Source organism: Drosophila santomea, chromosome 3L (genome assembly GCF_016746245.2).
Source record: "Drosophila santomea strain STO CAGO 1482 chromosome 3L, Prin_Dsan_1.1, whole genome shotgun sequence".
Classification (NCBI taxonomy): Eukaryota; Metazoa; Arthropoda; class Insecta; order Diptera; family Drosophilidae; genus Drosophila; species Drosophila santomea.
Genome location: NC_053018.2, coordinates 13,699,809 through 13,726,591, shown reverse-complemented (window position 1 = coordinate 13,726,591; position 26,783 = coordinate 13,699,809). Strand labels below are relative to the sequence as shown.

The following is a 26,783-nucleotide window of genomic DNA, read 5'->3' as shown; positions in this document are numbered from 1 at the left end:
ATTTAGTGAAAAGCAGAACACCTTTTTGCACTCCACTGATAAGGTCCACCCTAGCGGGAAATGCGTTAGTGCTTGTTGTTTACCGGCATGTCCCAAGTCGAAAGGGCTCTGGATGTTCTGCTCCAGGAAGCAGAGGAGCTGTGCATCGGGAGCAGCGTAGTGGAGCTGGACAGGATTCCGACTGCCCTGGAGTTTTGTCGCGACTTCTACTCCAAAAACCAGCCGGTGGTCATACGCAAGGCACTCGATTGGCCCGCAATTGGGAAATGGACGCCCGAGTCCCTGATTGAGGCTCTCGGGGACAGGAGCGTGGATGTGGCAATCACGCCGAACGGCTACGCCGATGGCTTGGCCTCTCAAAAGGGACAGGAGTTCTTTGTTCTGCCGCTGGAGACGAAAATGAAGCTGTCAGAGCTGGTCCGTCGCCTGGATGATCCCGCAGGTGCTGTCCACTACATACAGAAGCAGAACTCCAACCTCAGTGTGGACCTACCGGAACTGGCTGCTGATCTGCGGGTCACTGATCTCGACTTTGCCCAGCAGTCCTTTAACAAACCGCCCGATGCCGTCAACTTTTGGCTGGGCGACGAGCGCGCTGTGACCTCCATGCACAAGGATCCCTACGAGAACCTGTACTGCGTGATATCCGGTTACAAGGACTTCGTCCTCATCCCGCCGCACCAGCTTAGCTGTGTGCCCCGAGGAATTTACCCTACAGGCGTTTACAAGACCTCAGAGAGTGGTCAGTTCTACATTGAACCCTTGAGGGATGAGGACGGCAACGATCAGTTCACGGAATGGGTCAGCATTGATCCCCTGGCACCCGACCTGGCCAAATATCCGGAGTACGCCCGTGCCAAGCCCCTGAAAGTACGCGTTCACGCCGGAGACATCCTGTACCTGCCCAACTACTGGTTTCACCATGTGTCCCAAAGCCACAAGTGCATCGCGGTAAATTTCTGGTACGACCTGGACTACGATAGCCGCTACTGCTACTACCGAATGCTGGAGCAGATGACTTCCGCAAGGAAGGATTAGTAAAATCCCAAAAAGAATGTCTTCTCAGGAATTAATAAGTAAATTCAAACTGTTCTTGTTTTCAGTGTATTTATATATATTATTGTTACATAATTTAAAGTTAAATAAAAAACTGATAGCCAAAATGAATTGTGAACTATGTATAAGGACACGACCATAAAAGATTTGCCTTTTGCGAAATTCGTAAATGAAGTGTGAAATATCCGTATAGATGATGACTGGTTAAATTAGGAATGTTTGCATTGTTGGGTTATTCTGTAGCCTATTCTAGACTGACGTCCTGCTTTTCTGCGCCCGAAGGCTCCGCTGCAGCCTGACCATCTGCTTCCTCGCCGGGATTTTCGTTGTTCTCGCACTCCAGGTCACCCGTTCCCGACGAGGAGACATTCTTTTGGTCCGCCTCGGCCAGGTCTGCATCGTTATTGGAGTCCTGCGACTGGGATTGCGACTGCTCGCGCACCCGTTGGTTCTTCTGCTTGGTCGAACTGGCAACAGTGGGTGGCACCTTCGACTTGGCCTTGCAGCTGTCCTGCGGCTGTTCCACTACAAACAGCTGCTCCAAATAGGAACGGTACCAAAGCAGAAACTCGTCACGCTGTCGTGGCATGTCCATCTTTTTGATCTTGGCATAAATGCGCTTGGGCGAAATGAGCGGCGAGCTGGCGGTCGAATTTTGGGCAGCAGTGGCCGTCAGCTTTGACACCTCTGCCAGTAGGGAGTCATTGATGACGGTGTTGTTGTGCGTCTGGTTGCGAATGCGTTTGATAATGTACTCGATCAGTTCATGGTCCGGTGCCAGTTCCATGCTGGTCCCTGGTGCCGATCCCGATCCCGATACAGAGGCATGTTCTACTTTCCCCTCGAGCATTTGCTGGTGAGGAAAACGCAAAGATGAGTTAATCGAACCAGTGCACGAAAACCTTTCTTACCTCTTCGTTCTCGGTCCTAAGAGAAGAGGAAACAGCAGAAGCACTGTCCTCCATTTCCACGTCCAGGTGCTGTCCGTTCTGTGCATTGACCACACTTGGCTGCTTCACTGGAGTTCCCTTTTCGTCCTCGGGCCGATCGTTGTCTAGCTGTTGACGCATAACCTCCAGCGGCGTCTCACTGCGACTCTCGGTGGCCTCCACGTCGGCTGTGGGCTCGTTCTCCTCCTGGTTGAGAGCTTTCCGCAGGCCGTGTGGTTCCTGTGGCTGCTGCAGCTGCTGATTTTGTTGCTGTTGCTGCTGCTGCTGCTCGAAGAGTGTCTCCAGCCGGCGGTAGACGTCCTCCTTAATAGATTCATAAAACTTTGTGGTGAACTTGTCGTTCTTCAGAGCGTTAACCAGCAGATTTCGATTCAGTTCCTCGGAGGCCGTTTCCTCGGTGTGCTCCATGGCATTCGACTCGTCCGCGGGTGGCACTTCTTGGCCGATGGTAGGAGTAGTGTCCACTGGAGTGATCTGGGGTAACTCGATGTAGTCCATGTAATGAGCTGGAAGCTCGAAGTCGAATCGAAGGTGTCGCTGCTGCAAAGGAGTCAGCGACACAGTCGAAGTGGTGGGCTTTGCTGGCACTTTGTTGCGCTGATACAGCGGACTGTTGCCATAGTTTACGTTCATGTTGAGATTCGAGGAACTAGCCTGCTCGGGCTCCTCATCCCGCAGCGTGGAAAGTTGAGGACGGCGACGATTGCGACGTCGACCGGAGCCAAATATGACGTTGTCATGGTTCTCCTCCACCTCGTCCATATCCTCATCGTCGTGGTCGCGAATGTGAGCTGTATCATCGCGCCAGTCCCGTTTTCTGCCCGAGCTGCCGCTGTTGTTGAGATTATTGCTGCCATTGGGGCTGCTGCCATGCAAAGCGGTTAGTGGCGCCTCGAAAAAGTGACGACGCGGCTGCTGGTGTGTCAAACCACCTCGTGTAGTGGGCGGAAGCAACTGGGGCGGCTGAAAGTAGCTGGGACGTGCCCGTTGTCGGCGGTACTGCTGGTGGTCCACGTTCAGCTCTTCGTTGCTTTTATTTGATAAGAGATTCTGGCGCGAATGGCTGGAAAAGCGCACAGATATTAATGGGTTAATGCAAGCGGGTAGCAAATAATCAAGCATAATCTAGTTTTTGTATTTTATATATCCTTTGAATTTGAATAGACCTCGTTCTTAATGTCAAACTGATCGTTTTTGGGAATTGAAATTCGTCAGACTTGCAAAACTTTGTTAGTACTTGGGGTTAATCTTGGGTTAGTCACTTTCAACTCTGTTAATGGAACACTATTCTGCAACGTTTGTTGCACTTACCGGTGCACAGAATTGAAAATGAACTCTTTACAATAGTTTTATTCAATTTTTATTGCTTCTGACCCTTTTCCATTAAACAACCATTAAAAAATCCATCACCAAAGTTATAAAGCTTTACCTGCGGAAGTTGTCCCAGTAGTTGTTGGCTCGGTTTCCGGGTGGCACTTGGTTGTTCAGCGTGATACCGCCACCAGGTGCTCCTCCCCCAGCTGCTCCCTCGGGCAACGAGTGCAGGTTGTTGGCATGCTGGTTCTGGGTTCGCAGATTCGAGTTGTTCTGATGGATCGTGTTGTTGTGGTGGTTCATGAAGATGGGGCCTGGACTTGAGCGGTAAGTAGGCGGCGACAGGGGTGTCTCGTTGTTGAAATGCGTCGGCGGTGGCGGGGGAGCAGCATTGTTGAGGAACGGCTGTGCCTGGTGCTGCTGCTGTTGATGATGATGCGATTCTGCCCCGGTGCGATGACAGCTACGCTGGTAGTTACTAAAGGCGCTCTGGTGGGCACCAAAGTTAAATAGCTGCTCAGACTGAGCTCGACTGCTTCCCAGGCACAAATTGTTTGGCATCTGACCCATTCCAGGACCCACCGGAGGCGGCACTGACTCCGAGCGCAAGCCAAAGCTGTGATCTTGGCATGCAACAACATTGAAGCGATCCTGGAGCTGTGATAAGACACTTAATTTAGTCATTGATAAAGCCGAAATCTCCAAGATTCTCTTACCGTATGCAGCTGGTGGTTGAGGTTGTCAATCTCACGCTGCTGATGCCAGAGTGTCTGGTTGCACTGGCACACTGAGTTGATAAGCATTTGCTGTGTCTGCATGAACTGCTGCAACAACACTGCGTCGGTAGAGGCGTTCGATCCGGAGCCATTTGAGGAGCCAACCTGTGGAGCTGCTGGTGGCTGCTTAAACTCTGTGCCGGCGCTGGAGCTCGCCTGACCATAAACGGGCTGCTGTCCATGCCACGAACTTCCAGAGTTGTGTGATGCTAAGGGCATACATACATCTTATTAGTAAAGAAATGTAATTGTCGCCTTTGTATCCAATACTTACCCCATATTCCAGGCACTGGTTGCATGGGGGGCGGCATGTACTGCGATCTATTGCTGCTGGAGGGTAGGCTGTCATTACCCAGGGATAGCGTATCAAGTGTTACGTTCAGATCATCTTCGTTTAGCGTGGACGGAGGAGCAGGCGGCAGCGGAGCTTGCTGTGGGGGAACGTTGGGCTGCTGACCGCGTCGTTGCTCCACCACTGTGCTGGCGGATGCAGCCCTCTTCAGTGTCGCTGAGGAAGCGGTGCGTACGTTAGCAAAGTACTTATCGCTGTCAGTGTCGTCGTTTCCCTCGTCATCCGCCTCCGATGTGGTGTTGTTGCTGGCTACGTAGCGCTGCTCCAGTTCCCGCTGCTTCTGCTCGTACTCCTTGCGCAGGCGCTCGCACTGCAAGCGCAGTTCATCGCGCAGTTGTTCCTTGGTCGGCGTGGCCTGAAGAGAAGTTTCCACCTCAGATGGATCCTCTTCCTCGGTCATCTGTTGCTGCCTCATGGGGGTGGGAGTCGGGGTAAGACTATTTCTTTTGAGTGCATCCTCGCCCATTTGTACGGCAGCTGCCGCCTGCTGCTTGCGGCGTTCGATCTCTGCCTTCAGGGCGAGGATACGGTCGCGCTCCTTCTGCAAGCTGGCTGCTTCCGCTCGCAGCTCGGACGTAACATCGTTCAGAGCAAAAACGCGTTGGGCAATCTCAGCAGGCAATTCGCGTTCCACGCTGGTCCTTTCTTCACTTCGCCGCTCCAAGGTGGAGCCCATACTGGGGGTACTCTCCTCGATCTGGCTAACAGTGTGCAGCATTCCCTTAAGTCTGGCCATCTGAGCCTTGAGTGCTTCTATATCTGCCGTCTTCTGGTTGATCATTGCCTGTGCGTGAAGTGCCCGTTGAGCCGCATTGGCCGCCTCCTGGCGTATGATGGGTACGTTTCTCTGATACTCCACTGGAACAACACGCTCCTTGGGAGGCTCTGGTGCAGGTGCTGGCTTTGGAGGAGGCGTGGGAGTCTCCTCTTTGATGGTCCTAGCCGTCTCCCTGGCCGTACGATTGATGCTGTTTAGTTCGTCCACCAGGTTGCGCATATCCTCACGTTGGGTGCGCAGTGATTCCAGTTTCTCCTGCAGAGCTTGCTGCTCGGCCAGGATCTCGGGGCCATCATCGCCAAGCACCGAGCTCAGTTCGTTCTGGTTGTGGATAAAGGCGGTGAGATTCTTCATGCGCCCCACCAGCGACGCCATGTCGTTCTGCACCTGCTGCACGGACTCGTATTTAGGGGCCTCTCCCCCATTGGCATTGTGGGGCAAGCGATCAGCGTGCTGCCGCAGCTGTTCCATTTCGTTAAGGTGAGACTTGGCCAAGTTCTGGATGTGTAACAGCTTCGCCTGCTCGTCGTGCAGGTGCTGCATGTTCCTATTGGAGGCCTCCAAACGCTGCTGCAACTCATCGAAGCTGGGCGTGGTATCGGGCGTGGGCGTTTCCATGACGCTGTGCAGGGACTGGATGGACTGGGCTCGATTGTCGCTCATCTGGGGGCAAAGGGTTTGGGTTATGAAAGACAGACTTTTAGATTTATTAATCAACCAACCTCGCTTAATGCGACATCCTCCAGGCTGGTCGAATTGACGATGCCCTCACCCTGTTCCGAACCTGGGTTGATTTCGTGCACCATGTTGTTCGTCTGGGAAAATAATTAAAAGGAATTTAGTTTTAGTTGAAGATTAAGTACAGCATATAATATGACATAAAAGAAAGGTAATATGTTAATTTAATTTATCATCTCTTATACGAAGTTTTCAAACTCACCTCTTGAACCTTTACACTCGGTTGCTGTCTGCTATTCAGGTTCTCGTCTAACCCAAGCAGGGCACGCAACACGTCAACTTGCGAGCGAGCACCTTCGGTTCTGGGAGCCAAATGGTGCACACCAAGGAGTCGGTGAACGAGTTGTTGCAGTCCAGCGGGGGTCAGTGGCGGGGTCTGCTCCTCGGTGCCACTCAAGTTGCCGTTTCCGTTGCTGGTAGTTGCGTTCGGGATGACCACACCTACTGTGGCATTCGGGGGCGTCGATTGACGCAATCGCAGCAAAGCCGACGAAGATGAGGGGGCGCCTGTGCTATTTGATGACGAGGATGGCTGGTGCTGAACCCTCTGGACCGGACGGACGGGGAATCGATAGCGCTGCTGCTGTTCCTGCAGTTGCTCTGTAATGGAAAGTAGCCAAAGATCAGTATGGATGTTTAGGTCCATTGCTAGATACTGCGCTGCGAACTACATCATCTCAGTGGGCGTTTATTTTCGTGCGCATCCTATTTTTAGAACATGAACTGGCGCACCGATCTTTGTGTGGGCCAGGCCGATCACTTGGCCAGGTGCGGATATTGGAAATTGCTCAATGGGATGTGTATTCCTTAACGGTTTCAGGACCATTACCTGCTGAATCGTAGTTGCCGTGGTCGGCGGCCAATTGACGCAGTGCCTCGCGCTGCTGTTGCTGCTGTGCAAGCGACCTGGAATCCTTGCTAGATAGCTGCTGCTCCGCCGGCGATCGATTCTTGGAGTTGGTGATGCGTGCTCGCTGGAGGAGATCCTTTAGGCAACAGTAAATGAAGATTAGCAGGAAGACCAGCAAGAGGATGGCGGTAATTTTGCTGATTTTAGGTCTATATATATATCTATTTCAGATATATATATATATTCAGAGGTAAGGGCGCTGCTCTGGCCGATCGAAATTCGTTGTCCGCAGTGGTTGCGTTCGCTTTCGCTACTGAGCCAGCGGATAAAGAATTTCCGCAGGCCATGATGAGTGCAAAGTGTATTTATAAATCAAAGAAGACAAAGATCTTGGTTGTCTGCTCTTCTAGAGGATTTGCCATGGCAACCGGACGCCTAACTCACGTTCAGAGTTTTCAGCGTCTCCCGCTGCAGGGGCTCCACAAGGTCCAGGTCCGGTTCGCCCAGGTGCTCCTGCTGCCGCCGAGAGCGCGCCGACCGGCTAGATGTCGCGGATGCACTGGATCCGGCCGTGGATGCTCCGTTTACGGGCGTTTGTTGTTTAGGCACCGCACCGGTTGCCCCGCCCACCGCGTTGTTGTTGCTGCTGCCGTTGCTGCGGGCACTGGCGCTGGCGCTGCCTTGGTCCACAGCTACCTTGGGCGGCGGCGCCATTAGAAAATATATATATTTGCGTACAAAAAACGACGCTATAAAAATGAAAAAAATCCTCTTTTTCGTACTCCCACTTTGTTTTTTGCTTTGCGCACTCTGACAGCTGTTCCGTGCCAGGGCTGGCAGCTAACTAACAGCCTGCCGAGGTGCGGTCACACTGGCAAGCGGCATTTTTGAAATTACATTTTTAAATTCTCTTCTATTAAAAATAAATATTTTATTAATTTATATTAAAATTAAAATGTATATTTATAAAATAGAAAAATAAATGCCTGTGGTGTATATAATAATCACGCACAACTTAATATCTTTTAGGGATAAGTATTTATTTGGAGACTATTTATAATATGTTCCTTGGATAATACACATTCTATGACTATGTGCCTATTTGCCCTGCTTGCGCTGGATGATGTCCTCCTTGAGGGCCCTAATCCGATCCCGCTCCGCCCGCAGACCCTCCGCTTGGCCACGCAGATCACTGGTGAAGTCCGTGAACATGTTGAGCATGGAATTCAGGAGCTCTGCGTTGTCGGGAGGAGTGGACGACGTTGATGGGTTCTCTGCTTGGGCACTCTCCACGGACTCTTCACTGGCCACTCGAACCTCGGAGGAGGTGGTCTGCCTGCTGGTCTGGACGGAGGTGGTGCTCTGCACCTGCACCGTTTGCCTGGAGGACATGTGCTGCTCAATCATCTTGGTGGTGTCCACCATGTTTTGCACGCGCTTAAACTGCGCTTTCAGGTTGGCAATCTCGTTCAGCTTTGCCTGCAGATAACTGGCTTGCTCCTCCTTGTCCGCGTCGCCCTCTTCCTCGCCAGATGGTGCCTCTTCCTGGTTGGTGGAGTCTGCCGGCGGACTGGAGGATGAGGCAACTGATGCCGTCTCCGCTGAAGATTCAACCTGGTAATGCTCCTCCACCTCCTCGGTGGTTTCCCGCACTTGTCGGCGCTGCGCATTCAGAAGGGTCAGCTCAGCGGCTCGCAGGCGCAGTGTCTCCATCTCCTCGAGCAACTGGCGGTGCTCCTCCTGCATCTCCTGCAGCTGTCTGTTGGAAGCAGCTAGGCGCTTAAGAAATAAAAAAATAATAGGTTTGGAAAAATTATGAAACATTTGGTCATTCATAATTCATAGATTATACAAAAATGAATATATGTACATATGTATTAAAATTTCTATTATTTAGTTTACGGGTATAGAAGATGCTGGCTACTCGAATTTCATTTTAACTGAAACATCTAGAGACTTTAGGCTTATAGGCGTGACTCACTTTGTTGTCTAAAAGGAATGTGTCACGGTACGTATTTATATTTTATTTATATTCTAAAGATGTTTAAATAAGAATGGTCTTGGAATTTCCGGAAGACTCCAGCTTACCTCGCTTAAGGCGGCATTGTCCCCATTTTGGGGCCTATTCAGTTCGTTGACCATTTTCTAGGTTCCTGCGGAGAAGAGGGAATAATTGAATTGGTGTTATGTATATCGTGCACGTTGATTATTTTCTCAATACAAACAAAGGCCCACCGCAAGGCACTGTCTATAAATAAATGGCTCTTTGTTGAATTGTTTTTCAGTTAGAATAGTGTCAGTCATCTTGGCATTCTTGAAGACAAAACTAACAAGTGCACTTATGAAAATTTACACCACAATACACAAAATATAATATAAGCGAAAATTGTACTTTTTAAATATGTTCGATCCTCCGAGCGATGAGCTGTGCACAGAGAGATGCCCAAGTTTCCACTGAAACGAAGTGCCGAATACGAAAATGTTTTGAAACGTTTTCGTGTGTATGTAGAATTTTCAGAACCAGCCGACACGCTTTTCCACAGCAATTTGAAAGTCTACAAAGGAGAAATTTTAGGAGGTTTTATAAAAATGTTTAAAAATAATGAAATATTTGTTTTAAGCAGTGTAGCAGAAGATGCTAAAAAAAAGTTTAAAGAAAGTTAAAATCATTTTATATAATAATAGATATAAAAATAATCGTATAATAATATATAATAGATATGTAGGATCGAACCACTGTGTAAATGTAAATCAAATGAATGAAGATTTAGTTGAAAATACTGATCCAAATTTAGAACTTCAAGAGTCGTAGTCTTTCCCACCAATTCATTTGCCAGTTGTTTGCAATGTGTACATCAATATAGTGATAAGATAATCTGAGGCTTGAACCTTATAAAGGTACATTTTCACGAGAGAAAAGATTCAGTTGAATAAAAAGCAGACAATGAGTGGAGGTGTGTGAGTCTTGAGTAGGAATACATCAATATTATAATGTTTCTGTTTTGCAGTAATATGGTATTTTATCTGCCTAATGTGTGGAGTTCTTGGAGCAGGTACCAACGACTGGGAGGGCTCTGGAACAACAGATAGCACCGTAGAAACGGATTCAACTACAACTACTTCAACTTCTTCCGGAGTGGAAAATGGTCTGATTACCGGCAATCTAAGTCTCTGCGGGAATGTGGCGGATAATGTGTTTCTACCCTTTGTGGGTGACTGCAATAGGTACTACCTCTGTCGCTGTGAGTTGGGAGCCTATCCATCTTAGTATTTTGGAATCTTCATTAGAAAATGTTTATTCTTTAGCTGGTGAAGCCATAGAACTGCAATGCGAGTTTCCCTACGAGTTCAATGCGAATACCCAGAGCTGTGTGAATCCCGGCGATGCTGATTGCTTGCCCACCTGCGAGGACTTCCATTTCAGCACCTTCAGTTACCAGAGAACCTGTACGAGGTACGTGCTGTGCTACTACGGCAAACCTGTTCTACGGCAGTGCCAGGATGGCCTTCAGTACAACTCTGCAACAGATCGCTGTGATTTCCCCCAAAATGTGGATTGCGTGGAGTCCGAGTGCTCTATCTACTCCAATGCGTATCATCTGCGCTATGTGCCCAGCAAGGTATCCTGCGAAAAGTACTTTCTCTGCGGCAACGGAATTCCCAGGGAGCAAACCTGTACCGCTGGCCTCCACTTCAGCACCAAGTGCGATTGCTGCGATATTCCATCGAAATCGGACTGCCAGGTGATGCAGAAATAACAGTACACTTTTAAGAGGCATAGTAGAATAAACCCTTTACCTTTTAGATCCCAGCTGACCAAAGAAAAGTGCGGCAGCACCTGGTGCTTGCACCTCGCACTACTGCAGGAATCTGCCCCCCAACCGGAGTCCATTTCTATGTCCACGAGACTCGACAGGATGCCTATTACTACTGCGTGGAGGGACATGGTTTGGTTCTGGATTGTTCGCCGGGTCTCTGGTACGATCCCAAGGTTCAGGAGTGCCGCGAACCCCATAATGTGGGCTTGTAACTTTACCCCACTTTGTCAACGATTTTTCTTTTATTAAATTTTTTGTAATTTTTGATGATGAATTTTGTATATTGGCCGAAAATCGATTTTCTGTTTTTTGCGACTATAAAAATCAGTATTTTGATCTGAACATTTGAAATATTGGTCCAAATACGGAATGTCATATCTTGTTGAGTTCGTAATTAATTTCCAATGTTTTAAAAAAAAAAATTAAATTTTTTTCACATTTTTTGCAATTTTTGATGATGATTTTTGAATATTGGCCGTAAATCGTTTTTTTGTTTTCTGCGACCATAAATATGAGTATTTTTCTCAGAACATTAAAAATATTGGTCCGAATATGGAATGGCGTACCTCTTGAGTTCGTAATTAAATTTCCAATCGAACTGTGTTTTCAAAAAAAATTGAATTTTTTTCAATTTTTTTGTAATTTTTGATGATGTAATTTGAATATTGGCCGAAAACAGTTTTTTTTGTTTTTTGCGACTATAAATATGAGGATTTTGATCAGAACATTCGAAATATTAATCCGAATATGGACTCTTTTAAGAGTAATGCAGAGTAATGAAAATATTAGGTTGGTTGAAATCGAACTGGATCTTTATTTCGAGTAACTAGAAGCCCACGAAGCTTGGTTCCCGGCACTCCCCGCGCTTGGCATCGAAAACCAGACCGGGTGTGCAGTCCAAGGTGACTCCACGACCATTCAGGCAGTAGTAGTACGCATCCTGACGCTTCTGGTGGGCAATGAAGTGGGCGCCCTCCGAAGGACACTCGATGTCGGCACTGCGTGGGGGAGCTCTGGCGAAGGGTAGGATATTCCGCTGAAGGCTCTCCACCTGAAAGGAATTCAAAGTTTTAATGTAGCTCACTGGAAAGTTAAGATACCGAAAACACCCACCGTGCAGTTGACCTTCGAGGGGAAGTCGCAGCTCTGGGTGCTTGGATTGTACTGCAGACCACTTGTGCAGTTCTGAACCTGAGGAAGACCGTCCATGCAAATGTAGTACTTGTCACAGCGAGCCTTGCTGGCAATGTAAACGATGTCATCCGGGTTGTTATTCCGGCTGCACAGGTTGTCCACGCAGTCGACGTATTGCGGATAGTCACAGCGATCGGTCAGCGCATTGTACTGGAGTCCATCGGAGCACTGGCGGATCACCGGAGTGCCGTCGAAGCAGAGAACGTACTTGGTGCAGGTGCGATCGTAGCAGAAGGATGACAGACCACGGTTCTTACAGGATCCAATACAGGTCACCTCCATCAGTGGCACACATTCCTGATCCCTTGCATCGAAGAAGTAGCCCTCAGGGCATTCACGGGGCACAGCCACCTCATCTGGGAAGGGAGGGATCAGGGTAATGCGGTGAACTAGATATCCACTGTTGTTGTTGGTAACTTACTCATGCACAGGTAGTACTTGCTGCAGTTGCCCACCTGGGGCACAAAGAGATTGCTGACCACATTGGAGCAGACATTGATATCCCCATCCGCAGCGCTACAGCTTCCAATCAGGGCAACCAGTGCCAGAAGGGTCAGGCGATTCATCACTTTGGTAAATAAACCAAGTTAGCTCATTTCGGTTCCATAACTGCGACTTATACTCACTATTCAAGGTTGGGTCCCCGAGGTTACTATCGTCTTACCTCGAAAAACCCCTCCATTTATAGGCAAACCCACTTGCCATTTAATCTCCGCTTTGTTTTGATTCCCTGCGAATTGCAAACCTTATCAGATGTGGATGCATGTTTCCATGTGGTAATTGGATCGTTCTTCCTCATTCAAATTCGGCGGTCGGAGATAAGTTCGGAGTACAAGAGCCAATATTCAAGAACATTTACCTAGTCAGTCATTAGCAAACACGTGTAGTGATGAGTCACAGTTCATCTACCAAGGATCGCCCAAGATCCGATGTAATTGTTACAGGTGTTCGGTATATTTGGATAGGAGGCCCTATTAGTTTGAAGATCAAATTGTTAAGCTTTCAAGTAGAAAGTTGTAGATTTAGCAGGAAATATATTTTGAACTTTTACTTAAATTTTGCTTACAGGACGGATTCAAATCCAAATGGAATTAATTATTCTATGAAAAGCTTGTATTTTGTAATATTCTAATCGCAATTGCGCAGTAATAAATTTAGAGATTAAACTCGTGCAGCCAAGCGATAAAAAACTAAACGTGAAAAGAAATGAAAACACTTTTCATTGATATCCACGAGTTCTGAGAACCAGACTATTTATAGCAATTCGAATTCGGTTGTTATCGCGATGTTTGGTGGTGACAAATTGAAAGTCGAAATGTTTGCAGAAATAATGGCGTAGTTTTCCAATAGAGAAGTCGTGTGCCGAAATAACCGCATTGATAAGTGTAAGTTGCCAAAAAACTCATTATACCACGAAAGAGAGTTGATATAAAATGAATATTTTCCGCGCTGATAGCGAACAGTTTTGATACACAGTTCAAACTATCCAGGAGTAAGTTGCTCAGCAATGGGACTACCTTTAATTCATTACCTAATAATCCGGAATTTTTAAAAGTGAAGTGGCTATTAAACAGGCCTCTACTATTGATCATTTTGATGGTTCATCAGAGCCAGGCCGACGAAGATCTTGTGGTGGCCCCCAGTCCAGACGACGATGGTGAGGACTTGGTTGTCCAGGATAAGAATGTTTACGATATGTACAACAACACCCAGATAAATGTCTGCGGCAATGTGGCGGATGGAGTTTATTTGCCCTACGTTGGAAACTGCTCAAAATATATCGAGTGTGAAAGTTAGTTTTATATACATATATATGATTTAAAAGCAACAGTTCGTAAACTAAACATTGAGTGCTTTTTTAGACAACACAATAAAGGAAGTAGGCAGCTGCATGGATTTGGCAAATAATAATTCACAGATTTGCGATCTAACCAAGCCATGTGAGCTAGGATACGATCCTGTTCTCCAGGTGTGCACCTACATGGAGAAGGTACAGTGCCTGCCCACCTGTGAGTCGTACCGATTGAGCAGCTTCTGCTACGACAACACCTGTACCAAGTACGTGCTCTGCTACTATGGAAAACCTGTGCTACGCCAATGCCACGATGGACTCCAGTACAACAACGAGACGGATCGCTGCGACTTCCCCGAGTACGTGGACTGTGTGGCCAATGACTGCTCCGCCACCTTCCAGCCAGAGGACATCATCTACCTGGGCAGCAAGGCCTCCTGCAGCAAGTACTTCGTCTGCTCCAATGGCCATCCGTGGGAACAGGAGTGTGCTCCTGGCTTGGCCTACAATCCCAGCTGCAAGTGCTGCGACTTTGTTGAGAATGTTAACTGTACGGTGAGTAGGGAAAAATTGATTTACTTCTTTAATTATATATTTTCAAGTTGACGGCTTTTGTGCATGGAAGTATCTGTTCAAAGAGTTTTTTAACTTGAGCTTCTTATTTATTTCTTAATATTTCCAGATTAATGCTGCAGCCAGGAATATTCTGCCATATTCCCGAACCCCTTTGCGTCGTGCTGACATTAAGTGTCCCCTAATGGGAACTCACTTTTTCCCTCACAAATCCCGCCGAGATGCATACTACTATTGCGTCGAGGGACGCGGAGTCACACTGGACTGCACTCCGGGTCTTTACTTCGATCCCAAAGTTGACGAGTGCCGCATGCCGGAATTCGTTGGTGTCTAACTGAGCTTGGGAAAATAAATAAATACAACCTGTTGCCCCTTGCTTTTGATTTTCGATTCACTATGAAGTGAAGTGCCCATTTGTGAATTTAAAAATCAAATCAACATTTGAAATGTGGCTTTTATCTTCAAAAGTGGGGAAGAAATGTATTTTTTAAGAACTCATAACATTTTTAGTAAAGGTAAATGGGTATATTAAACAAGCTTTTTGATAGCCTTATCTACCCATGGAAGTACCAGTAGTACTATAAGTAATGAACAAAATGGGTACTTGGTAGTAAAACAAAATAGATCGGTTTAATAATAAATTTTACGTTACAATTTGAATTGAACGGTCCGTTCACAATGGTGTTTTCTACAAGGCGCATGTGCGGTGCAGCCACTGTGTTTATTTTTCAAAAAAGAGAGAAAGAGTGCTCCACAGAGCCCCCATTCATGCTCTTCCGATGGCAAACGCCAACCACCCGCTTGCCCACCAAGTGGCACGGCCACATATACAGAAAGCAAAAACAAAACGCTGTCTGATGCCAACAAGAAAAGGAAAACCACCCGTTTGGGGGTGGTGGGGAGTGAAAGAGCGCTCTGCGAAACTCATGAAAGTGAAAACGAGCGCGACGCTGGCCCAGCTGCATTCACACATTCAGTTGGCTGCGAGTCCTTGCGCCGTTCGAATCGCAGGCGAATCTGCGGCACCACCCATCGTCCATCGTCCAACACACAACCTTACAGCCACCCACCACCCACCGCCCACCTGCGTCTCGGGCCGCAAGGTTGGCAAAATACAATTATTCGAGCGCGAGTCATTGGTGGCTGATTTTTTGAATTGAATTCAATTGTATTGAATTGAATTAAAGTGAATACAAAGTTGCAAGTCGCATGAGTCCTTCGTGCGACGAGTTGTTCGCAAGAAGGATATTTATTTGCCAAGCCAGCTTGCGTGTGTGTGTGTCATTTGTGTGTTTGTCGTGTCGGGTCAGTTGAGCGTTCAAGGACTCTGCTGCAGCAACTACAAAATAGCTTGGAAAAACCAGTGCCAGAAACAACAATATGTGTGCAATAAATGCGAGAAACGTGACAGCAACGTGCCAATAGGCAGAGGCATTGAAAAGCTGAAAGAAACACCACGTTTTTGGGCGAACGAGAGTCCGAGAAAATATTGCAGGTAAAAAGCAGAGTGATGCACTTGAAAACAACCCACATCTGCACACTCGCAGACAGTATCACATGCAGTCAGCGCATTGCTCATACGCAGCGTGTACGCCATCAAGTGGGCAGGGAGACTTTATTCCTTCCTAGTGCCTTTTGTTGGCACGACAGACAGCCCGACAGACAGACAGACTGACAAAAGGACCGACGGTCACTCATTCAGCCACCCGTAAAATCCTGAAAAAGTCACTCGAATAAGAACAAAATTCACTTCCCGCCAACGAAAAGAGCGAACGGCAAAGGTTAATGGCAAAAACAAACCATACGAGTGAGAGTAAAATGGCCAAAACGGGGTGTTTAAACAGCACGGGGGATTTGTTTCTGCTTTAAAGATAACAGTTTGCATTTTGTTTTGGCATCTTGGTCCAATGACGCATAGATTTTATCCAGCGGAGGTGAGCATAAGTGTGTGAAAAAAGAAATGGGAGGAAATAAGTTTGGTTCCTACTTTAAAGTTTACATTTTGTGCTTTGTTTTGGCATCTTTTCCGAGTGACGCATAAATGTACATTTTATCCGCTGGAGGTGAGGATAAATGTCTGGCATTTCATTTATGCAATGGTCGCTGTGTTGGGATAGCTCTTTTTCCCATGAATTTCCTCAATAACCGAGGAATTTTGTTTAATAAACATTTCGTTGGCTATGCCAGCGTCTCATTTGCGCGGAATTCATTCCAAACTCTTAATATATGAAAGAATGATTATTAAATAAAGGCTAATAAAGCGTTCATTAATATTAATATTAGGTTTTAAAATCAAAAAATTTTAACTATGAAAGAAAAAACAATATAATAATAGGCACTATACATATTGTACAATAACCCAAGTGCTTTAAGTCCCTAGCTCATGTTTTCGCCTTTACTTTTAATCACATGTGGATCAACTTTAGATTAGTTTAGATTTCCGCTTTGATTCAATTTACTGGCACTTTGTCCAACCGAAAGCCTTCTGCGAGTGAGAAGAGCCACTTTGGACGACCTCAACACAACTGTTTCCGTGGTGTAGCGGTTATCACATCTGCCTAACACGCAGAAGGCCCCCGGTTCGATCCCGGGCGGAAACAGGTTGAATACTTTTTTTTCTTCCTGCTTATGTAAAAATATGAGTTTTAACAATAAATACTGCAGTAGCCATGCCATATTACCAGGCAACCTCTATAAAGGTAAACATATTTGGTTGATATCAACATTTAAGTAAAAGGATTCAGTTTGAGCATATACTTCCACTAATATATTCCATTATACCATATACCAAATTCGGTTTTTTTTAAGAAGTTGCTTCTTTTTTAAATTTGTGCTACAGAAATTTCAAGATTCCAAGTGAAATATAAAGCGAACACTAAAGAACTAGCAATAATAAACGAAACATGTACATATGAATGCATGCATTTCAATTAAAACACAATAGAGTTATTCACATTTCATATTTACTAATAGCTTCAAAAGAGGAATTTAACCATTAGTTTGAAGCCTTCAAAAAGTAATAATTAAATTTAAGATGCAAAAAAGTATTTCACCTGTTTCCGCCCGGGATCGAACCGGGGGCCTTCTGTTTCAACGGAAACAGTTGAAACAAGCGCGGCAAAGAGGCCAACTTCAGCGACCTAAACAGACGTAGGGCCAAAAATAAAACAGGTTGCTTGAATAAAATCGGATAGTGTTATTGTATCTATTTGTGTGATTTTTATGGGGAGTGTTTCAAGGAGGCCCAATGATCGGGCAGTTTGCCATTGTTGATGGCATTCACGCTCAGCGAGGGGAAAAGGCGAGGCTGATAATAGAATTATTATAAGGTGGCTGTTGAGATAGTGATTCATATATGTATGCATAGTGTTTTGTTAAAGCTAATTGAATGGGCGTTCTTCGAGGGCAGATTCACTTGCCTTTTTTATGCTGGTAGACCAGAAATTACTTTTATGATTATCTAGCAAGGGCAATAACTCATTGGGCAATGTCAATGCCCGACCGGGATCCATCCAGTTCCGCACAAATCTTGACCAGCATCGAGGCAAATCGAGCTGAACTCTGCCCCGAATGGTAAGCAAACTAAATGGTTGTAATCGGGGTGGCAGGAGCACAAAGCATTGAACCCACCAGCGGGATGTGGGAATGGAAATGGTGGTGGCCAAACGCACAAACCGAAATCCGAGTGGCGCCAGCCGAGAAATGGAAACGAAATGAACCTATCAAAAGGTTGTCAAAATGTCTCTTTTAAATATGTTTATTTTATTGTCCTCGCCCGTGCTCGAGTATTTATTTATTCGCACTCAGCTCTCTATGGCATTGCGTTGTGTAATTCTGCTCTTGAAGATGTTGACAGGCATTGAACTTTGAACCTAGCTGCCAAGTGGAACAGGAAAGTTCCCAAAATAAAAGTTATTTTATTGTGCGGTTGACTTTTATGGCCTGTGGTCACGGTGCTCGATGCTCAGTGCTGGATGCTCGGTACTCGGTGCGTATGTGTACTCGATTGTTTACGCGACACGGCAAATTGTCTGTGGGATAATTTAAAATTCATTATTTTTCCCGCCGTCATCCCTGATTGGCTAACACCACAGAGACCACACACAAAAAGCCAGTCCAGAGGGACAGTTCAACGAACAGCTAAGCGAGTTAAGAACCAAGAATGCAAACACCAGGCACAATGGGATCGGGGGCTTCTTTCTCTACCAAAACACTTTCGAGAGCGGAGAGAAAGTACGTGTCATAATGCATCTTTGAATAGTTCGTGAACCCGGAGCCTGTTCAACTTTGCTTTTCTGGCAACAAAGGTGTTCCTAAATCAAGGGGTTGTTTTAGGGAATATTTTAATTAACTTTGTTTCGATCGGAAGTTTACAAGTTTATCTACAACCCTCTGTAGCTATGTACGTGCAAGTAATTGAATCAAATACTGTTAAATAAACAACTAGAAACAATAAATAAACAACTTCTTGCCCCCCTATAAACACCACTGCCAACTGGCCATGTCCTTTCCAAACACCTCACATCCACACTCTCACCCACACTAACACCCACACCATCATCCAAATCTGTCTGTGCGTTTTGGCGCGCTGAGGTCCTTGTGGCCGTGTTGGTGTTTTGGGATGTTTTGGATGCGGCTGGGTGCCAATGACACGGGAAGTGAAAGCGTTCAATGAATGTTTTATTTTTCGGGCGGGTTCCTTGACCAGGCAATGGCAGTCAACGGCAACCTTTGTTCCTTGTTGCACCTTCGAACAGGGAAGCACAAAGAGGAAATGCCAAGGCAGGTCCTGGATGGGGTTTCCTCGCGGGTGAGAGAGGCAGCCTCGTGAAATGGGATGCGCACGTTTCCTGTTTTAGCTTTTTGCAACAGCAATAAAGGAACGGAGGAAGAGACCGAGTCCGGGAACGTGGAGTGACTCCCTTCCGTCTGGCAGACACAAAGCCAAATGAGTCAGATGCGCTTTGTCTAGTCAAGGATTCTACCCCATACTAAACACACAGCTTGAACTTCGAATAAGTTTGCAGCACTTAATGCCGACTGTCTGTCTGTCTGTCTGCACTCTAAAAATGCGTACGCTAGATTTGTTGAAATGAAACAATGTTCTTTAACCATGAAAAGTCCTTTTCTTAACTCAAAGTTAAAGCCATTTTTTTATTGAAGCATTAGAAGGACAGCTTTTAATAATATTGGTAACTTTTAAGTACATACATATGTATATTAAAGTCTTCTTAATTAAAACTCGTAGTAATAATTTAAATATTTGAACAATAACTTTAGTACCGTGACTATATTGCAAATGTTATTCTTACGCTGATAATTTAGACACTACTTGTACAAAGATTGTTACTAATATTTTCCATCCTTTTAGATAACCCAACTTACATTTTCCGTCTTCGCGATGCATTTCTGGATTGACAAGCGATCCCAGCAGTGCGGATTTGGACGGTCTCGTGTGGCGGCCTCCTTGTCGCACGCTGGCAGCGGTCTCAGCTACGGCCATCCGCCACGAAGGACCAAGTCCACCAGCTGCAGCAACAGCACCGGCCAGTCAATGCCTCCGGTGCATCGATCTCTGCCGCAGACGCCGTACGACATGCACCAGCCCGGCACAAGTCGCCAGTCGCAGTCGCAGTCGTCATATGGCAACAACAACTCCCTGCACGCCCAGCAGCAGCAACATTCCAGCAGCGGTGGCACCAGCAACAACAACAACTTGACTGCCACCGGCACAACAACAACTGCCAGCAACAATAACCACGCCAGCGGTATAGCCTCCTCGGCAGCAGTCCTCACCGGCAGTGGAACCATCGTTCCGCTCGTGGCACGAGGATCGCACTACAATCACCATGGCAACACGCGCTATCAGCCAAGGGCGCAGCAGCAGCTGTTGCACCAGCATCAGCAGCAGCCACACCTGCATCAACAGCAGCAACATCAGCATCAGCAGCAGCAACACTACAGCTATCACCATCCGCAATTCGGCAACATGGCTGTGCCCGTGCGACACTTCGATGCACATCAGCAGCAGCAGCAACAGCAGCAATACTCGGGCAATGTCTATGCGTGAGTAGCTCGGGTTTGTGGTGTAGCCCCACGGCAGATGGCACCTGAAAACATCCTTTCAAGAAAGGATTAACCTGTCTAACTAACGAACTACCTCATTCCAGTGATGATGCCTACAGCGTGTACCACCACACCGCCCATCACCAGCACAGCAGCAATCACTCGACCAGCGGCAGCAACAACCAGAGACAAGCCACCGCCTATGCCACGCCCCGTCGCCACAATTCCAGCAACAATATGCGACACTCGACGCCAGCGGCAGCAACGGCAGCAACAACAACGGCAGCAGACACAGCAAGTGTCGCCAGTCCAGCGGCAGCAGTGGCTGCTGCACCTGCCACAATGCACAGCAATCAGTTGCAGCAGCAGCACCATCATGCATTGCTGCAGCACGCGGACTCGCAACTATTGCCCAGCCACCTGAAGTGCGGCATGTGTGCCTCGCTGGTGCTGGCCTCCGTTTTTGTGGCAGGAACAAAGTTCTACTTCGACCACCAGGGCACTGGGCTGGAGGTGCTGATCTTCTGCGTCTTCTCGGCCTTCTTCCTGGCCGCCTGCCTGATCAGCCTGTGCCGCATCCCGAAAGGCCTCTTCTCGAATTCCAGTCGCTCGAATGGCCGAGCAGCGGTTTGCCACACCCGCGGTGTCAACTCCTCGTTGGCGGGAGCCGGAGCGGCACAGTCCGCCGGCTGTCTGCTGGAGATGAGTGAGGGACGGTATCTGGAGGAGCGACAGGTGACAACAGTGGGCGGGACGGCGGCTACAGCCGGCCCGCCACCCTATCATATAGCCATACTGCTGCCGGAACAGACGCCGGCGACGATGGGCAAACAACTTCCGTTGGATGAATCTCCGCCGCCGTCGTATGATAAGATTCTCGTATAGGCTGTCGAGGAATTGAGCCTCAGTTGAAGTTCGCGAACCCTGATCCTTGACAACCAACCCCTTAATGCACAATGCCAAGTACTTTTGCTCAGTATTTTTCTAAAAGAACTATATCACAGTTTATATGAACATTTACACGGCATAGATATACATTAATATAATATATATATATATATATATATATATCAAATAAACATACATATACGCATACACAAATATTTACTTTTAAGCTCCGAACAATATTTTTACACTTTCTATGACTTGTACTTGTACCCACAACTCTTCCACACCAGACACCCAAACATGTCATATTCTACTGTCATTTTTGTTCTGTGATATGCTCAAGAGATCAAGAAATCATAAGCTATAGTGACCGCGAGATTAAAGTATGTTAAACCATTAGCTACCGAACACGACAAGCCAATGCAACGAGAAAAGATGTAGAAATAGCTGATACAGTCATTAAAGAATTCAAGCAGCAGTATTCGTAGGCAGTTAAGTAACAAATTAACCAATCAAAGGCCCAGTCCTCTTACAAAATACGAAAAGAGAGTGCAATATATTAAGTAAAATATGACATATATTAAATAAAATATCGTAAATGTAATTTTATGTTGTATTATTCCACTAACAATTCACGCTTAATGGAATAAGCCTCGTCACGCGATGACAAGATATCTAGCTGGTCTTTTTCTAAACACAGACAGACGTGTCTTGTAAGCTAAGGGATATCTGATAGTCGAGGAACTGGTTCTTTCTTATTATTAGGCTATCAAAAAATGTCCATGCTTCCCCTAATTTTTTGCTTTTTGGTGCCAAAAAATAAGCGTTTTAAAGTCTGAAAAGAATTCTGCGTCGGTCAGTGAAGCTAGACATTATGTTCCCCGACTATCTGATACCCGTTACATAGCTAATGGAAGTACGAAGGAGAAATTTCAACACTGACCGTTTTTGGTGGTTTGTGGACCTAAGAGTGGGCGTGAAAAAAACATTTTTTTGAAATCGAGAGAAATTTTCAAGACTAACAAAAATGTGAATCAAGACATTTTTCAAAAATGTGGGGTGGTGGTTTTGTGCGGTTTGTGGGCAAAAGAGTGGGCGTGGCCCCATGGGTCAACAAACTTGGGATGCGTCTATGTCTCTGGAGTCTGTATGCTTAATATCATCCTTCTAGTTTTTATAGTTCCTAAGATCTCGACGTTCATGTGGACGGACAGACAGACGGACTAGGCCAGAACAACTCGGCTATTGATCCTGATCAAGAATATATATACTTTCTATGGTCGGAAACTCTTCCTTCTGTCTTACATACTTTTCAACGAATCTAGTATACCCTTACACTTTACGAATAACGGGTATAGAATACCACAAAATTCAAAATTAGTATTTCACAATCTCTCAACTAATAAGGTTCTTAACTCTTAAAATGCTGAAATCAGTAAGTTTTTTGTTGTACGCGGCTATTATATGGAACACGCATGTCCTTGCAGAATACAATTGCACTGGATGTTTAAATTCGGAACCATATAATTCATTAAAATTACATCACCTTTGTTATATATGTTAATTCAAATATACATCTCACCACTCTGTTGAAATTACTCTACTTATCCTCTTAATATCTACGTTATACAACACTAACCCTAGTATACCAAAAATCATTCCTGATCAGCAAAGCAAAATAAAAAAGTCAGTTGTTGTCTCACCCTAAAGCAGAACGCGTCGTTTCTAATATGCACACATACACAACAATTATTGGCGACGAGTAAAAAAAACAGAAATTCGTGTCGGTAGTCTATTGCAAGAGATCGAACGAAAAAACAATGGAGAATCAAAGTAATTTACAAGAGTTGTTGGCTCAACAGCAACAATTACTTCAGCAGCAACAACAATGGATGCAAGCATTTCTTGAACGGGAACGTAACTTTCCCGTAGCAGGAGAACAAATCGTTGTGTGTCCGCCGTTCCCAAGTTTTAGTAAGGATAGCCAAAATTGGGAGACGTATTTACAACAGCTAACGCAACATTTTAAAGCGTACTCAGTTCTAGCCGAAGAGAAGAAAAAAGCCTATTTTCTTTCTTGGGTAGGTACACATGTTTTCGAACTAGTGAAAAATCTATTCGGGAGTGAAAATCCGAACACACACACATATGTACAAATCACCGAAAAGTTAACGGAGCACTTCAAGCAAAAACGGCATGTTGTCGCTGCTCGTTATGAATTTTTCAAACGGCAAATGCGGGACTCACAAACACACAAGGAGTGGGTAGCTGATCTACGTGGCATAGCTCGCGAATGCCAATTTGTATGCCAATCAGAAGGGTGTACATTAAACTATGTAAATGAGATGATCCGCGATCAAATAATAGTGCATACGCCATACGACGCAATTCGCACAGCAGCTTTGCAAAAGCTTCAGCCATCGCTAGAAGATGTAATTTCTATTGCCGAAACATACGAGGCAACAATGAAAACAGTAGCTGTTATCAAGGAAAGTGACAAGAAATCAGTAGACATGAACGCAGTTTACGTACACAAAAACAATCACAAACACCGTAACAGTGGGGATGGAAAAGGAGGCAAGATCGCGCTCAAATCTTGCTCCGGCTGTGGAAACTCACACATGCGCGAAAAATGTAAATTTCGTGATGCCATTTGCCATACATGTGGAAGAAAGGGACACATAGCTGTTGTATGCATGTCAAAACAGTGCAAAATGAAGATGGAAAATAGTGACAAAAAGAACCAAAACAAAAACACCGATACTATCCAAACGGTATACACTGTGGAAAAATTAGCTAGGTTTGAAATCAATAAAACCATGATTGATGTTCAAATTCTAAATACAATCGTTCCGTTTCAAATGGATTCAGGTGCAACTGTGTCGGTGATGAATTTGCAAACATACCGCCAAGTTGGCAGCCCTAAATTAGCAAAATGTATTCGTATTTTGCATGCGTTTGGCCAAAGCGAAATTCCAGTTTTGGGTGAACTGCACACTGAGGCAAAGTGTGGCAACAAATCAGCAAACGTAACGATCATCGTGGCAAACGTGGAAAATTCAAACAATCTTTTTGGTTTGGATTTGTTCAAAACATTCAATTTCGAAATTCAGCAAATTTCAAATGTAAGCGAAGCACAGCTGTCTCAAATGACTGACCTTTGCACCAAATATAAGGAAGTATTTGAACCTGCTATCGGAACTATAAAAAACTTTAAGGCAAGCATATACTTAAAGCCAAATTCGGTTCCAAAATTCTACAAAAGCCGACAGATTCCGTTTGCACAAATGGACAAATTTAAAGAGGAAGCGCAGCGTCTCACAAATGCAGGTATTTGGAAACCCATTAAATTCAGCAATTGGGCATCTCCGATAGTACTAGCACCCAAGCCGGGTGGAGCACTACGTATTTGTGGCGACTTTAAACAAGGTGTCAATTCCCAATTGGACATCGAGCAATACCCATTGCCAACGCGAGAAACTCTATTTCATGCCATTCGCCATGGAAAACATTTTTCCAAAATCGATCTGAAGGACGCATACCTACAAATGGAACTAGATGATGCAACGAAGAAAATTATGGTTGTCAACACGCCGTTAGGACTTTTCCAGTACCAACGTTTACCGTATGGAATAGCCAGCGCTCCAGCTATATTCCAACGGTATCTCGAGCAACTTCTAAATGGCATAGAAGGTTGTGGGAATTACCTCGACGACATAATTATCTCAGCGCCTACGACTGAGCAACACCTTGCTCGCCTTGAAAGAATTTTAGGTATTCTACAAGAGAATGGTATAAAATGTAAGAAAGAAAAATGTTTCTTCCTCAAAGAAGAAATCGAATATTTGGGGAGAAGAGTGAGCAGTAAGGGCATCCTTCCGGATACCTCAGGACTAGAAGCTGTCAAGGAATTGAAGCCGCCCACTAATCTACAACAGTTAGATGCGTTTATGGGTAAAGTAAACTATTATTGCAATTTTATCCCAAATTATTCACAAGTAGCAGCTCCGCTGAATCAGCTGCGCAGAAAAAACACACTATTCAAGTTTGGAACAGACCAGCAACGGGCATTCACAGCACTTAAAACACATATTTTAAACGCTACAGAGCTAGTACATTTTAACGAGGACCTTCCGCTCGTTTTAGCTACCGACGCTTCTTCATTCGGTATAGGAGTCGTGTTGTCACACCTGCATCCGGGTAACAGAGAAAAGCCAATCGCTTTTGCATCTAAAACTCTAGATGTGCACCAAGTCAGGTACAGCCAAATAGAAAAGGAAGCACTTTCTATTATATTTGGAGTACAAAAGTTTCATCAGTATCTATACGGTAGAAAATTTATCCTAATCACTGATCATAAGCCTTTAGTTACGATATTTTCACCAAGCAAGCATCTACCAACGATGACTTCAAACCGACTCCAGCGCTGGGCTATAATTCTGATGGCCTATCAGTACGATATAAAATATCGTTCGACAACCGCACATGGAAATGCAGACGCACTCTCACGTCTTCCAGTCAACTCTGATGATAAATTTGATCAGGAGGAGGCATGCTATAACATAGTCGAAGTATCTTGCCCGATAAATGTCGATGTAGTCAAGCGAAACATTGAACACGATTATATTCTAAAGGAAGTTTATAAATACGTTTACAATGGCTGGCCTGAACAGGTAGAAAGAGAATTAATGCCATATTTTAACCGAAGATTTGCCCTCACGTTCAACAGCAGCCTTCTTTGCCTTCATTCTGAAGTAAACCGAGTTATTATTCCAAGCAAGCTACGTAAAACGATTCTTAATTTCCTACACGATGGTCATTGGGGAATCGTACGTATGAAACAACTAGCACGTCAACATGTGTGGTGGCCAGGGATCGACGAGGATATCAACCAATTAGCAAAAGATTGTAACATCTGCAAAGTGGCTAATCCAGCTCCTGCAAAAGAGTTTTTTAGCTGGCCAAACACTACATCCGCCTGGGAAAGAATACATATCGACTTTGCGGGTCCGATTTTTAATTCAATGTGGTTAATTTGCGTTGACGCTTACTCTCAGTTCCCATTTATAACGCAAATGTCGTCCACCACAACAGAAAATACTATTTCAGCACTCACAACAATATTTGCCATCGAAGGTTATCCGAAAACCTTAGTTAGCGATAATGGTCCCCAGCTAACAGCAGAAAGTTTCAAGGTATTTTGCAAGAACTTTGGAATAAACCACATCACCACTGCACCATTTCATCCAGCATCAAATGGTCTTGCTGAGCGATTCGTACAATCATTCAAAACAGCAGTGGGCAAAAATATCAGAGATGGGTTATCTGTCAGAGCAGCCGTTACGAAATATTTAAGTTCGTATCGTTTTACACCAAATGCAGAAGGTAAATCTCCAGCAGAACTTCTACACGGTCGCCCAGTTCGCACTATTTTAAGCCAACTATTAGAGAAGAAATCTGATAGTAAGCCACTAGCATCTACGAAGTATTTTCCAAGCCAGAAAGTATTTGCTCGAAACTACGCAAGAGGGGAAAAGTGGATAGAAGCTGTCATCGACCGGCCTGTAGGACATATGCTATTCATCCTTCGTACCAAAACAGGTGTCATCAAGCGTCACATCAATCAAATCAAGCCAAG

The 26,783-nt window shown here is 45.5% G+C and overlaps 7 protein-coding genes and 1 non-coding gene across 10 annotated transcripts; 5 read left to right on the top strand and 3 right to left on the bottom strand.

Annotated features, from left to right (window-relative positions):
- The first annotated feature begins 56 nt into the window (after nt 1-56).
- Nucleotides 57-1,163, top strand: LOC120447731 (bifunctional peptidase and (3S)-lysyl hydroxylase Jmjd7). The gene has a single exon (XM_039629275.2). The coding sequence runs from the start codon at nt 88-90 to the stop codon at nt 1,036-1,038; it is 951 nt and encodes a 316-aa protein (XP_039485209.1). The 5' UTR covers nt 57-87; the 3' UTR covers nt 1,039-1,163.
- On the bottom strand, nt 1,140-7,625 carry LOC120447730. Its single transcript, XM_039629274.1, has 9 exons — nt 7,259-7,625; nt 6,794-6,950; nt 6,167-6,564; nt 5,949-6,041; nt 4,371-5,889; nt 4,037-4,305; nt 3,436-3,977; nt 1,968-3,069; nt 1,140-1,909 (listed from the first exon to the last, which is right to left on the bottom strand). The coding sequence occupies exons 1-9, from the start codon at nt 7,526-7,528 to the stop codon at nt 1,301-1,303; spliced, it is 4,959 nt and encodes a 1,652-aa protein (XP_039485208.1). The 5' UTR covers nt 7,529-7,625; the 3' UTR covers nt 1,140-1,300.
- Nucleotides 7,626-7,829: 204 nt separating this feature from the next.
- LOC120449504 lies at nt 7,830-9,354 on the bottom strand. The gene is made up of 3 exons (XM_039632005.1): nt 9,207-9,354; nt 8,903-8,967; nt 7,830-8,593 (listed from the first exon to the last, which is right to left on the bottom strand). Exons 2-3 carry the CDS (start codon nt 8,954-8,956, stop codon nt 7,913-7,915), a joined length of 735 nt encoding a protein of 244 aa, XP_039487939.1. The 5' UTR covers nt 8,957-8,967; nt 9,207-9,354; the 3' UTR covers nt 7,830-7,912.
- Nucleotides 9,355-9,530: 176 nt separating this feature from the next.
- On the top strand, nt 9,531-10,910 carry LOC120449502 (probable chitinase 10). Of its 2 annotated transcripts, XM_039632001.1 has the most exons (4): nt 9,531-9,768; nt 9,823-10,056; nt 10,121-10,557; nt 10,620-10,905. In XM_039632001.1, exons 1-4 carry the CDS (start codon nt 9,759-9,761, stop codon nt 10,842-10,844), a joined length of 906 nt encoding a protein of 301 aa, XP_039487935.1. In that variant the 5' UTR covers nt 9,531-9,758; the 3' UTR covers nt 10,845-10,905. The 2 variants fall into 2 exon arrangements, with proteins under 2 accessions (XP_039487935.1, XP_039487936.1); XM_039632002.2 differs by lacking the exon at nt 9,531-9,768 and having other exon boundaries at nt 9,845-10,039; nt 10,620-10,910.
- Nucleotides 10,911-11,426: 516 nt separating this feature from the next.
- Nucleotides 11,427-13,022, bottom strand: LOC120449503 (protein obstructor-E). 2 transcript variants are annotated; one of them, XM_039632003.1, is made up of 6 exons: nt 12,893-13,022; nt 12,686-12,797; nt 12,453-12,556; nt 12,248-12,394; nt 11,746-12,182; nt 11,427-11,683 (listed from the first exon to the last, which is right to left on the bottom strand). In XM_039632003.1, coding segments are annotated over exons 3-6 (810 nt in total). In that variant the 5' UTR covers nt 12,454-12,556; nt 12,686-12,797; nt 12,893-13,022; the 3' UTR covers nt 11,427-11,458. The 2 variants fall into 2 exon arrangements, with proteins under 2 accessions (XP_039487937.1, XP_039487938.1); XM_039632004.1 differs by having other exon boundaries at nt 12,686-12,825; nt 12,893-13,017.
- Nucleotides 13,023-13,123: 101 nt separating this feature from the next.
- On the top strand, nt 13,124-14,525 carry LOC120449500 (protein obstructor-E). The gene is made up of 5 exons (XM_039632000.1): nt 13,124-13,211; nt 13,283-13,318; nt 13,382-13,618; nt 13,689-14,173; nt 14,301-14,525. Coding segments are annotated over exons 2-5 (948 nt in total). The 5' UTR covers nt 13,124-13,211; nt 13,283-13,317.
- Nucleotides 14,526-15,181: 656 nt separating this feature from the next.
- Nucleotides 15,182-21,714, top strand: LOC120450073 (GATA zinc finger domain-containing protein 10). Its single transcript, XM_039632858.1, has 3 exons — nt 15,182-15,686; nt 19,563-20,257; nt 20,362-21,714. The coding sequence occupies exons 2-3, from the start codon at nt 19,593-19,595 to the stop codon at nt 21,140-21,142; spliced, it is 1,446 nt and encodes a 481-aa protein (XP_039488792.1). The 5' UTR covers nt 15,182-15,686; nt 19,563-19,592; the 3' UTR covers nt 21,143-21,714.
- Nucleotides 16,719-16,791, top strand: Trnav-aac. Its single transcript has one exon. It is a non-coding gene; the product is annotated as a tRNA-Val (tRNA).
- Nucleotides 21,715-26,783: the final 5,069 nt, after the last annotated feature.

Bases quoted from the DNA above. Each gene is read 5' to 3' on its own strand.
- LOC120447730 (XM_039629274.1), bottom strand. From the start codon at position 7,528: ATGGCGCCGCCGCCCAAGGTAGCTGTGGACCAAGGCAGCGCCAGCGCC. The intron at 6,951-7,258 runs GTGAGTTAGGCG...TGTTGCCTAAAG, and splicing joins AGACGCTGAAAACTCTGAAC to GATCTCCTCCAGCGAGCACG. The intron at 5,890-5,948 runs GTTGGTTGATTA...CTTTGCCCCCAG, and splicing joins AGGATGTCGCATTAAGCGAG to ATGAGCGACAATCGAGCCCA.
- LOC120449500 (XM_039632000.1), top strand. The intron at 13,619-13,688 runs GTTAGTTTTATA...GTGCTTTTTTAG, and splicing joins AAAATATATCGAGTGTGAAA to ACAACACAATAAAGGAAGTA. The intron at 14,174-14,300 runs GTGAGTAGGGAA...TAATATTTCCAG, and splicing joins TTGAGAATGTTAACTGTACG to ATTAATGCTGCAGCCAGGAA.
- LOC120449502 (XM_039632001.1), top strand. The intron at 10,057-10,120 runs GTGAGTTGGGAG...TTTATTCTTTAG, and splicing joins TAGGTACTACCTCTGTCGCT to CTGGTGAAGCCATAGAACTG. The intron at 10,558-10,619 runs GTGATGCAGAAA...TTTACCTTTTAG, and splicing joins CATCGAAATCGGACTGCCAG to ATCCCAGCTGACCAAAGAAA.
- LOC120449504 (XM_039632005.1), bottom strand. From the start codon at position 8,956: ATGGTCAACGAACTGAATAGGCCCCAAAATGGGGACAATGCCGCCTTA. The intron at 8,594-8,902 runs GTAAGCTGGAGT...TTATTTCTTAAG, and splicing joins ACAATGCCGCCTTAAGCGAG to CGCCTAGCTGCTTCCAACAG.
- LOC120450073 (XM_039632858.1), top strand. From the start codon at position 19,593: ATGCATTTCTGGATTGACAAGCGATCCCAGCAGTGCGGATTTGGACGG. The intron at 20,258-20,361 runs GTGAGTAGCTCG...ACCTCATTCCAG, and splicing joins TACTCGGGCAATGTCTATGC to TGATGATGCCTACAGCGTGT.
- LOC120449503 (XM_039632003.1), bottom strand. The intron at 12,183-12,247 runs GTAAGTTACCAA...CTCCCTTCCCAG, and splicing joins CAAGTACTACCTGTGCATGA to ATGAGGTGGCTGTGCCCCGT. The intron at 11,684-11,745 runs GTGGGTGTTTTC...AATTCCTTTCAG, and splicing joins CCTCGAAGGTCAACTGCACG to GTGGAGAGCCTTCAGCGGAA.
- LOC120447731 (XM_039629275.2), top strand. From the start codon at position 88: ATGTCCCAAGTCGAAAGGGCTCTGGATGTTCTGCTCCAGGAAGCAGAG.